The sequence below is a fragment of the Puma concolor genome, chromosome D2, assembly GCF_028749965.1.
Source record: "Puma concolor isolate L17-30 chromosome D2, mPumCon1.1.hap2, whole genome shotgun sequence".
NCBI classification, from domain to species: Eukaryota; Metazoa; Chordata; class Mammalia; order Carnivora; family Felidae; genus Puma; species Puma concolor.
In genome coordinates this window covers 73,250,924-73,263,635 of record NC_141677.1, presented here as the reverse complement: position 1 = coordinate 73,263,635, position 12,712 = coordinate 73,250,924, and the positions used below count along the sequence as shown (strand labels likewise).

Sequence of the window (12,712 nt, the reverse complement as noted above, 5' to 3'; positions counted from 1 at the left end):
TTTTAAAAAATTTTGGGGGTATAGCTGACAAACAATGTTACATTAGCGTCTGTCTATAAAAGTGCATATACTGTTTCAACATCTCTATGCTAACCACAAGTGCGGCTACCATCTGTCACCATACAACATTATTACAATGTCATTGACTGTATTCCCCCTGTTGTACCTTTTATTCCTGTGACTTATTCTAATGAAGACATACTGATGACCACAGAAGGCTGCCCAACATCACTATTCATCACAGAAATGCTAATCAAAACCATAATGAGATATCATCTCATACTGGTTCAAATGACTATTACCAAGAAGACAAGAAATAACAAGTGTTGGCAAGGTTGTGGCAAAAAGGAGACTCTTATGCACTGTTGGTGGAAATGTAAATTAGTGCAGACACTATGGAAAAGAATATGGAAGTTCCTGAAAAAATTAAAAAGAAAACTACCATATGATCCATCAATTCCACTTTTGAGTATTTATCTAAAAAGAAAACAAAAATTTATCTAAAGTAAATTAAAAAAAAAAGAAAAACAAAAAAAGTACCCCATCTTCATTGCAGTATGATTTATAATACCCAATTTATGGAATGTATATAAGTGTCCATCAATGGATGAATGGACAAAAAAGTTGTGGTATAAATACACAAGGGAATAGTATTTTGCGATAAAAAATATTTTGCTATTTGCATCATGAATGGACCTGGAGAGTATTATGCTAGATGAAATAAGTCAGAGGAAGACAAATACCGTAAGATCTCACTTATATGTGTGATCTAAACAAAACAAAACCAAACCCTGATCTTAGAGATACAGAGAAGAGACTGGTGATTGCCTGAGGTGGGGTGGAAGGGTGGGCGGGGGAATAAGGAATTACTATTCAACAGATGAAAGTTTCAGTTATGCAAGAAGAATAAGTTCTACTTCTGTACAACATAGCATCTATAGTTTACATTACTGTATGTGAACTCTTAAAAACTTTTAGGAGAGTAGATCTCATGTTAATGCTCTAACCACATGAAATAAAAAAGAATGATTCAAATATTTCACCAACATCTTCACTTTTCTAACATCTTCATTTGAAAGAGTTATTTTCAGTTTCAAAAGAACGAAAACTCCACCAAAATAAACCAAATGGCTGATATTCCCATTCCTTTGACTTTTTAACTATATTAGGTCTCAGATGGATGGGAATGCATGTGTTACTTTCAAACAAACTTAGAGCCTTTTCCTATGATTACTGATAATTATTCTTTCATAAAGTTAAACTTCATCAAGTTTTAAAATTATAACACTGATGCAGTAAATTGATTGAAAAAACAAGTACTCCATTATGCTAAGTGAGATAAGTCCAACAGAGAAAGACAAATACTTGTAAGGATACCATTTACATGTGTAATCTAGAAAAGCCAAACTCATAAAACCCCTTGGGGCTGGGGCTTGGGGAAATTGGGCAGATGTTGTTTAAGGATAAAAACTTATAACCAGTAGATGAGTAAGTCCTGGAGATCAAATGCACTGCATAGTTATTACGGACAATATAATATACTTCAAAGTTACTAAAATTAAATTTGAATTAGTCCCACCACAAAAAAGAAATGATAATTATGTAACATAATAGAGGTGTTAGCTAATGCTATTATGGTAATATTGCAATATATAAATGTATCAAAGCAACATATTATACACTTTAAACTTATACAATGTAGTATGTCAATTGCATCTCAATAAAAATGATAAAAATGAAGCCAGTATTCATCTAACTTAGATAAACCAGTAGATTTATAAAAAAAGGAACATATTTAATATAACATGTTTTTAATGTCTGGGCTTTATTTTCAAATAAGGCTACCCTGAGTTTGAGAGCATAATTACATGCACAAACACTGCTATAAGACTGAAAAAATAATAAAAATGTATAATTTAAATTGTAGGACTTTGCAGAATCTGAAATATTAAACTCCCTAGATTACAAGGATACGTAAGTTTTATGAAAAGAAAAAATTAACAGGATAAGTCTTTCTTCAAAAGCCCTGTAGTAAGATAATTCTGAGAAGCAGTTAAAATTACAATAAAAATGACAAAAAATTTATAGCCCTAGATAGTAATATAATAATTATAAAAGTTAAATTATTTTCTCACCTGTTCTGGGTTCGCTATGAAGTTTATGGCAGTATGGTGGCGATCATCTTCCTGTAATAAGCTGAAGGTAAACTGATAGTCAATCAAAAGGCTGTCTGTGGGGAAAAAAATACAATCCTGATATGCACTTTTACAAACTACTTGATAAACAAAAGTTAGGTGAAAACATATTGCATATCAGTATTAAAAATTATTCTCATTAATTATTAGTGGCCCATTCAAGATTGACAAAATTTAATTATTTGTCATCGAGCAACAAAAAGCAAAATACAGATATGGAAGAAGTCCTAATTCTTTAAAAATTATATGTATTACTTCTGTTGTCATTACAAAAGTTCTACAAACACAACAGACATTCTGGAAACTACACAAAAGTAAAAAATAAACTAAAAGTCAACCATAACATTACAACTAGAGAAAAATATAGGCAACATTTTGGTGCATTTTATTCCATTTAAAATTTTATAGATAGAAAAACAGACAGGAAGACATTTTGGTACCCTACTTTCAGAAAGTCAAAATTTTTTGAAAACATGAACTTTAAATGATAAATAATATTTCATCACATAATAAAATGCATTTATTTGTTCCTTTATTATTATGGTAATTTTTATCTTTAGCATTTTTAAAATGTCCCTATGATAAACATCATTCTACAGAACTGCTTCATTAACAATTGACAAAAAGAAATCGGAGTAAACAATTATTAATTTTGTTCATATATAATGTTGAAACCAAGGTGAAACATTTGAATGTTATAATATATATCATGAATAGCTTCATAGGCTATATAGGAGTAAAGAATTACTCATTAATGTTAAACTGCCACCTTTACAAAAACATTTCAAATTATTTTACAGATGACTTCTATGTTCTGGATATATATCTTTCACGTTATGCCCTCAGCCATTACACACTATTAAAATAAAAAGTAAAGACAGGTATAATATCGCTGAAATTATTGTTAAAATTATCAAGGCATCATTCTTCATGTTGTTTACTATATACTTTATAAGGTCCACGTCATGTATTTCCTGTACAATTTACTGTAAGGCTACACTTCGTCCTTCTCAGAATTTATATGAGATAATGAGAATTATGCAAAAGGTCATATTTCCAATTTTCACCTGACTGCCAGAAACTATAGCAGCAAATTCAATAGGCCAGTGAGTTCTAGGCACAGGGAACACAACAATAAATAAAAATTTCTGCCCTCGTGAAACTTACATATTTTATTGGATGGACATTAGAAGTCAGTAAATAACCTAAGTGTATAGTATAACAGATGCCAATGAGTGTTTTCAAGAAAAAGAAACTAGCATAAAGGAAAGAAATTGCTGTTGGGGTAGGGGTATGGTTGCAATTTTGAGAAGGAACACTTAAAGATCGAAGATAGTAGGAATATAAGCCATGGAGTTTACTGACGAAAATACAATCCAGACACAGGAAATAAATACAAAAACCTAACAACAACAACAACAACAAACCCCAGAAGTCTTAATTAGGATTCTTGTAAAGAAGCTGTGGCAATGGGGCACCTGGGTGGCGAAGTCGGTTAAGCGTCCGACTTCAGCCAGGTCACGATCTCGCAGTCCGTGAGTTCGAGCCCCGCGTCGGGCTCTGGGCTGATGGCTCAGAGCCTGGAGCCTGTTTCCGATTCTGTGTCTCCCTCTCTCTCTGCCCCTCCCCCGTGCATGCTCTGTCTCTCTCTGTCCCAAAAATAAATAAACGTTGAAAAAAAAAAAGAAGAAGCTGTGGCAAGACGCAGCCAAGAAGTGATGGTGGCGAGGGTGACAGCAGTGGAGGTCACAAGAAGAGGTCAGTCACTAGGAATGTATTTGGTAGGTACAACACACAGGTTTAGTTGAATAACCAGATGTAGCATTTGAAAAAAGAAAGGTAAAGTTTTTTGATCCAAGAGCATACAAAATGAGAGCATTAACTGAGACGAGTAAGACTAGGTTTTATTTTGGGGGAGTCGGAGGAAAAATATGAGCTTAGTTTTGAAAATGGGAAGGTTGAGATACTTAATTTCTAAGTGATCAGCTGAATTGAGCTCAACAGTTTGTTTCAGAGATGACAAGTTGGAAATCATCAACACTTTAGAGGAGATTTGATACAATGAAGCCAGGAAATCAACAGTTAAAGAGCAGAATTGCAAGGAATAAGCCCTGAGGCACACCAATGCAACTAATCAGATCCTCAGGAGGCGCCAACAAAGGAGGCTGAGAGAGCAAGCTATGAGATAGGAATAAAACCAGAACTTAGTGTCTTTTTGTTTAAAAAAGAGAATAGTGTTCACCCCTGTCAGTTGCAGTGGGCAGGGGCTGAGAGAACTGCAATATTGAGGGCAGGTAATATCTATTCAAAATGAAGGAAAAATACGACTGAGGAAATGTAAACACTTCAAAACTAATTTCAAGAATTTGCATAATTATGCATGTGTGTGTGTGTGTGTGTGTGTGTATGTGTGTGTGTGTGTGTAATTTTTTTGGGGGGGGCTTGAAACTAAGTATTGAGAAGTCAAGAGTAGATAACTCCTTGGAAGTAAGGATTGGGGCACGGGACACCAACGTAGCTATAAGCAGAGGCTGAAATGCCCCAAGCGCACAGACTTTCTTCTGCTTTTATAGACTCTAGCCTGTGCCACAATCGTGTCCAATCGAATTCTTTGCCAGGCATTCAACTTTGATTTTACTATTCTCATTTATTGGAGTTGGAAGTACAAGGCAAGTATAATGTATATTATATATGGTAATGATCATTCCTAATGTCAGCTGGGCTAAAAATATAAGTCTGAATCCTGGAACGAACCTAGTAGGAGTATCACTCAATTCAAGTGACTAATAAGAGTACCTATCAGTGAATGATAATTACTAATTTTTTAAAAAAATTTTAGGGGCGCCTGGGTGGCGCAGTCGGTTAAGCGTCCGACTTCAGCCAGGTCACGATCTCGCGGTCCGTGAGTTCGAGCCCCGCGTCGGGCTCTGGGCTGATGGCTCAGAGCCTGGAGCCTGTTTCCGATTCTGTGTCTCCCTCTCTCTCTGCCCCTCCCCCGTTCATGCTCTGTCTCTCTCTGTCCCAAAAATAAATAAACGTTGAAAAAAAAAAATTAAAAAAAAAAAATTTTAAGTAGGCTTCATGCCCAGCACAGAGCCCAAGACAGAACTTGAACTCACGACCCTGAGATCAAGACCTGAGCTGAGATCAAGAGTCGGACACTTAACCGACTGAGCCACCTAGGTGCTCCCAAAATGTTTCCTTTTAAAGCTGCTTAAACCAAAGTCTTCCAGAAACCAAGTGTGCAATTTTCTACTTAACTAGGAGATGACCTACTTCTACCCCCACCAGTTTTAGTCATTTTGCTGGTATATTTTTAGGGGTGGGGGGTTACAAATGAGTAATTACCTGGCACTTAAAACACGTATCTTAATGCTGAAATTTACTCTGAAATTCTTAGCTAAATACAGTACAGGACATAAAACACTGACATTTAAAAGGTGTACCACGTTTATGCAAATGTACATAATCTGAAAAGAAGTTTTTATATTGCTTTAATGAACCACTTCATTATGGTATACAAAATAAGAAGTCCCCTTCCCTTTCTTTCCCTTCCTTGCCCTTCCCTTATTCTTGAACTACTATGCAAAGGGCTGCATTCTGGTAATTCTTTCCTTCAGGTTTATTTTTATTTTAATATATATTTTTAAGTGAAAAAAAAGGAAGTCCTGTTTGATTATGAATCAACTCAATTTATTGCATTATTCATAGATACAGAGTAATGACGAACTACCAGGAGGGCTAAGTGTGAACAAGAGAGGTGAGAGAATTACTTTTTTTTTTAACCCAGTATAGTTAGCATACAGTGTTAAATTAGTTTCAGGTGTACAATACAGTGATTCAAAAGTTCTACACATTCTCAGTGCTCCCCAAGGTAAGTGTACTGTTAACACCCTTAACCTATTCCATCCATCCCCCCCACCCACCTCCCCTTGTTCTCTATAGTTAAGAGTCTGGTTTTTGGTTTGTCTCCTTTTTTTTTTTTTTTTTTAGTCTCTTTTTATTTTTCCTTTGTTCATTTGTTTTGCTTTGTTTTCTCCAATTCCATATATGAGTGAAATCATATGGCATTTGTCTTCCTCTGGCTGACTTATTTCACTTAGCATTATACTCTCTGGATCCATTCATGTTATTGCAAAAGGCAAGATTTCTTTCGTTTTTATGGCTGAATTAATATTCCAGTGTATACATATACCACATTGTCTTTATCCATTCATCTATTGATGGACACTTGGGCTGCTTCCATACTTTGGCTATTGTAAGTAATGCTGCAATAAACATAGGAGTGCATATATCTTTTTTAATTAGTGTTTTCATATTCTTTGGCTAAATACCCAGAAGTGGAATTACTGGATCATATGGTAGTTCTATTTTTTATTTATTTATTTTTTTTTAAATTTTTTTTTCAACGTTTTTTATTTATTTTTGGGACAGAGAGAGACAGAGCATGAACGGGGGAGGGGCAGAGAGAGAGAGGGAGACACAGAATCGGAAACAGGCTCCAGGCTCCGAGCCATCAGCCCAGAGCCTGACGCGGGGCTCGAACTCACGGACTGCGAGATCGTGACCTGGCTGAAGTCGGACGCTTAACCGACTGCGCCACCCAGGCGCCCCAACTATTTTTATTTTTTTGATGAACCTCCATACTGTTTTCCACATTGGCTAACACTTTGCATTCCCACCAACAGTGTTAAGAGGGTTCCCCTTTCTCTACATCCTTGACAACACCTGTTGTTTATTGTGCTGTTGATTTTAGCCGTTCTGAAGGGTGTGAGGTGATATCTCACTGTGGTTTTGATTTGCATTTCTCTGCTCATGAATGATGTTAAGCATCATTTCATGTGTCTATCGGCCATCTGTATGTCTTCCTTATAGAAATGTCTGTTCATGTCTTCTGCCCTTTTTAAATTAGATTATTTGCTTTTTAAGTGTTGAGTTGTAAAAGTTCTTTATATACTTCCCTTCTCCCATTCACTAGGTTGTCTTTTAGGGAGAACAACTTTTTAAATTAGGAGAAATTGCATGTTTTTATACTGATTGGCATAAATACAAATTTATAAGAGAGGGAAAAATTGATGAGACAGGAGAGAGAGGAGAAAGTTTAGAATGATGTCCTTCGGTAGGTAAAAGGTAATGAGCTCAGAACTCATGGCCCAGTGGTGCATTCCCTAGGTTTGTGGAGTATGGTTTATTTGCTGTTTTTGCTTCCTATATATCCCCACCTCAGTGCTAGAGCATCTGCAATCTGGAAACATCAACAAACCGTATATATATGTGTGTATATATATATATATATATATATACACACATATATATATGGTTTTATAAATATAAATATTATATATTATATAATATATATTTTACAAATATATATAAATATAAATATATAAATAATATATAAATATATAAACATATATTTATAAATATAAAATATATAATATATAAATTATATATTATATAATATATTATTATATAATATATTATATAATATATTATTATATAATATAATATATTATATATAAATATATAAATATAATATATATTTATAAACCATATTCATCCTGCACTAAGGTGAGCAGAGTTGGAGCCTGTATTGCTGCAAGAAATATAGCAAAGAGTTAAGTTTTACTAAACCTCAGTAGCATTCACAACTTTCAAATGATATTATATATACTGTGAAAGTATATATAATATATATACATTAAAGTACGTGCACTATCTTTGAAGTGTAATTGAAATTTCATAATTAAAAAAATATAAACTGCATACTGCATGTTCAAATATATTACTGATTAGAAACAATTATCTGAAAACTTTGTGGACTGAAAAAACAAGAGGGATATATTTCACAACTTTAAGAAATCATACACACTGTATAAATCAATCCTCTAATTTCACAGACTGAACCCTGAAGTTTGGAACACCTATAAAGAATACAGCTAGCTTTTAAATATCTTGGCTAACAAGCAGCAATCTGTGATAATTCCAGGAAAATCAGAAGTTCTCAATTAATTTCCCAATTGTATCTAAAAATGAAGTCTACAAACAGGAGTAAAACAGATGCAAAAACAGTCACTCTTCTTTATATCTCTTTCACTTTTTGTATAAACTTGATAGGCCTTAAAGTGAATATGATCCTAACTGTATAGATAAGGAAGTGAAAACAAAGAGAAAAAAGTTGACATCTTTGATTGTGTTAGTTTGACTAGCATAGTGAGAAGAGAAAAATATCATTTTATCACTATAGATTAAATATATATAATAATTTAACATGAGTAGCTGTCTAGTCATTTAAAATATCTATTCAGTATGCATCAAAAAAAGGGAAAATCTAAAAAAATGCAACAAATGACAGATGGAGGAAATAACAATGAAGACTACAATAAAAAGGAGCTAAAAATTAAAACTGTAAAAAAAAACCAATAAAGTAATAAAATAACGGTAAAATTAAACAGAATAATAGAATCAGAAGATAAAATAATTAAAATAACATAAAACTGTATCAGTGTCATATAGGTCAAATCTGAAAAAGCCTCCCAGAGAACAGATGAAAATCACTCAAAAAAAAAAAAATAGGCATAGAAATTTTGAATATATGCATGACTAATGTTGTTAAAGCAGACATTGTAACAAATCGGAAAAAGCATAAATAATATACACATATTATATACATATGTATTAAATATACGATAGAAAAGACCTGTTGAAGACTAAAACCTAAATATTGAAATACCTTACATAAAAGATCAAAAGAATCCAGCATTATTCATAACAGCCCCAAAACAAAAAAAAACCCAAATGTCCCTCAGTTGGTGAATGGTAATCAAAATGAATTATGTCCATGCAAAGAAATACTATTTTGCCATAAAAAGGAATGACGTAGTGATTCTTGTTTAACGTGAATGAATCTTAAAACATTATGATAAAAATAAAAGATGCCAGTCACAAAAGGCCACATATTCCACAATATCATTTATATATATAACATATATATAATATATAATATATAATATATAATATATAATATATAATATATAATATATATAATATATATATATTGGTTTACTCTGATATATATAATGTATATTATATACATATAATAACAATCCATAGAGATAGAAAACAAATCCATAGAGATAGAAAGAAGATTTGTTAGGGTTTGGGGGAAGGAAGAATGAGAAGTGACTGTTAATATGTACTAGGTTTCTCTTAGGAGTGGTGAAAATGTTCTAAAATTAGATCATGGTGATGGTCACACAACTTTCTGAATATACTAAAAACCACTTTAGTGTACACCTTAAAAAGAATAAGAGTTGAGTATCTGAATTATATCTCAATAAAGCTGTTATTTAAAAAATACTACTGACATGTGGGCACATCCCTGTGGGCATGTGCACACGTTATACATACACACACATTCACAGAGACAAATGAGTTATTTACAAAGGATGATAAGTTAAGATGCCAAGTTTTCTAAAGTAACAATATATGTCAAAAGACAAGAAACTGGACCAGTTATTTATAGAATATGTATATTCAACCATGCTGTCTACACAGAAAAGCAACATAGTGATAAATTTCAGGCAAGCAAATGTCCTAAAAGTACATGATCTATATATTATTCTCCTGAAAAAAAAATTACTCCTGCCCATTCTAAAACTAAGAGACAAATACAAATAAGGAAGCAGCATAACAAAAAGGTCTGGCAGTGAATAGATGACCAATTTCAAGTTAGAATAAAAGAAGAAAACAAAATTATCTTTTTATGGCTAAGATCAGATTGTTTACCAGGAAATATAAAACAATTATAACTATAAGTTTAACATGTGGCCAGATATAATATAAAAATATAAGCACCTACAACTCTTATTTGGGGGCTATTTTAGTAGATTGGTGATTATGCCTACCTCTCCACCAAAAAAACAAAACAAAACAAAACAAAACAAAAAACACACTGCATTAACAATTACACAATTAGCTTAATATCTAAGATCTCCAGACTTTTTAAAAATCCTTAATTTTGCTTATAACAAAGCTGTCCTGGGAGTATAGTGTTTACATCCTATAAGTCTTTTTGAAAATTGAACACAAAAAACCTAATACATAATTAAAGTACATATGGAAATTGAATTCTAGAATCATGTCATGAGGGATAATAACAGAAAGACAATGAGGCAGGTGAAAATGTAGTAAGTGGATAAAATATTAAATGGAGTGCACAAGATTTCCGTGAAAGGCAGCAACAAGGAGAGGTGGAATACTGCTTCAGAGGAGATGAAATTCTTGAACAGGTAAAGAAAAGCAATTATTTGTCAATGTCAAAGGGACCAAGGCAGATACTATTCCCATGCCTAATCAACATTACGAAAGAAAAAACATTCAGATCTTCCCTTGGAGAACAGCAAGGTTTCAGGGCACAGTAAGTTTCAATTAAAGCAAGACAGTGGAGTTCCATAATACTCTCTAGAGTACTATGCTAAGCTAAAGAACTCAGAGAAAAACAAACACCATATGATTTTATTTGTATGTGCAATTTAAAACACAAAACACATGACCAAAGTGAAAAAAAGAGAGGCAAACCAAGAAACAGACTCTTCACTACAGAGAACTATAGTTACCAGAAGGGAGGTGGGTGGGAGGATGGGTTAAATAGGTGACAGGAATTAAGGAGTACACTTGTGATGAGCATCAGGTGTTGTACAGAAGTGCTGAATCACTATATTGCACACCTGAAACCAGTATTACAGTGTATGTTAACTAACTGGAATTTAAATAAAAGCTTTAAAAATAAGATAGTAGATATACACACACACACACACACACACACACACACATATATATACACACACACACATATATATACATATATATACATACACACACACACACATACACACACATACACTTGGTGACTTAATTTAAGAAATACTTTTTTAAAAAAGGAAAGAAAGAACAACACCCCAGAACCAAATGAGCATATGTAGCTCCCATATTTTGGTTTCTAAATACCATTCTCCAATATAAAAAACCATGGCTTCCTGGAAAAATGGTTGATTCCAGGGAAAGGGCAGGAAAAGCACAAGGTGAGTCTGAAATATCTTGCAGTGCAAGAAAATAAGAAAGCACTCCGAAAATGATGGAGTCGTGCCAGAAGGAAGCAGGAGACAATGTGAAGTATTCCCAATAGCCAAATCTAGGAAACAGCTATAAAATAATAGTAATTCATTATAAGCCATAAAATACATATCCATAAGGCAATACTGCTATAAACAAATAACTGAATAAACAAATAACTGAGAGAAAAGGAACAGCTCTTCCTTATTGCAGAAGAAATAAATGCAGAAGAAATAACACAACAGAAAATCACCATTTGGCAAGCACATTGATAATAATTCTTTCAGGTCAGAATTGTCAATGTATAGTAAAAATAGTGGGTGATAGTATAATGAGAGATAGGATATTTACCTAATTTCAAAAAATTTCCTCATAAATTACTCATTAAATACGAAAAAACAAAAACAAAAACCAGTAGCTCTGGAGTGAACAAAGTGGTACAAAGTGGTACGGTTGATTAACAACTGATCAAAGATAACAGCATCAGTGATGGGAAGAACTGGTATCATAAGCTTCCTAATAGGATTCACTGAGAAAGACACACATCACTTCTGTGCTATCCTATCCTAGTAAAAATGCATAACCTGAATTTAATCATGAAAAAAACATCAAATACTATAAATATGTGTCCAACACTTTCCAAGGGTCAAGATCATAAAGAAATATTTGCAAATATTTGTAAACCTGTAATTATTTCACATTAAAAATTTAAAAGAACTTTTTAAAAAGCTGCATATATGTCTCAAGTTTCATCCATGACACACATTTCAGGATTTCCATTCATCTGTCAATGGAAATTTAAGCTGTTTTTATGTGTTGGCTATTCTGAATAGTGGTGCAATGAACACTACAGTGCTATTATCTCTTTGAGATCCTGATTTTAATTCTTTTAGATAAACACCCAGAAGTAAAGCTGCTGGAGTTAAATGAAATAAACCAATCACAGGAGGATAAATACTGCATAATTCTATTTGTATAATGTATCTAAAATAGTCAAACTTATAAATCAGAGAGTAGCACGGTGGTTGCCAGGAACCAAAGGAGGGGGACAGCAGAGAACGGCTAAATAAAAGACATAAAGTGTCAAATACGCAAGGTAAAAAAGTTCTAGAGATTTGCTCTGCAGCATTGTCCCTACAATTACCAGTACTGTGTTGTACACTTAAATTATTTTTAAGAGGGTAGACTTCATGTTAAAAATAAAACATAAAATTTAATTTTTAAACTGTCAATACAAAAAAAAAAGGATAAAATTATCTGAAAACTATGGTACACTGATAGTTACAAGAGAGCAAAAAAAATGGCATAAAGATATTATAAGGATAAATTAAAAATTAATGAATAATAAAGAATAATTTTGAGAAATATTTCCTTTGTGATCTGATGTTTGGAGAAGAAATAAA

At 33.0% G+C, this 12,712-nt stretch overlaps 1 protein-coding gene across 2 annotated transcripts in view; it reads right to left on the bottom strand.

Moving 5' to 3' along the window:
• The window catches only part of ATRNL1 (attractin like 1), a 772,750-nt gene that overhangs the window by 483,402 nt on the left and 276,636 nt on the right, over positions 1-12,712 (bottom strand). For both annotated transcript variants that reach the window (XM_025917756.2, XM_086680957.1), the window contains exon 22: positions 2,136-2,230. In XM_025917756.2, the coding sequence (XP_025773541.2) occupies positions 2,136-2,230 (95 nt within the window). The remainder of the gene's footprint in view (positions 1-2,135; positions 2,231-12,712) is intronic.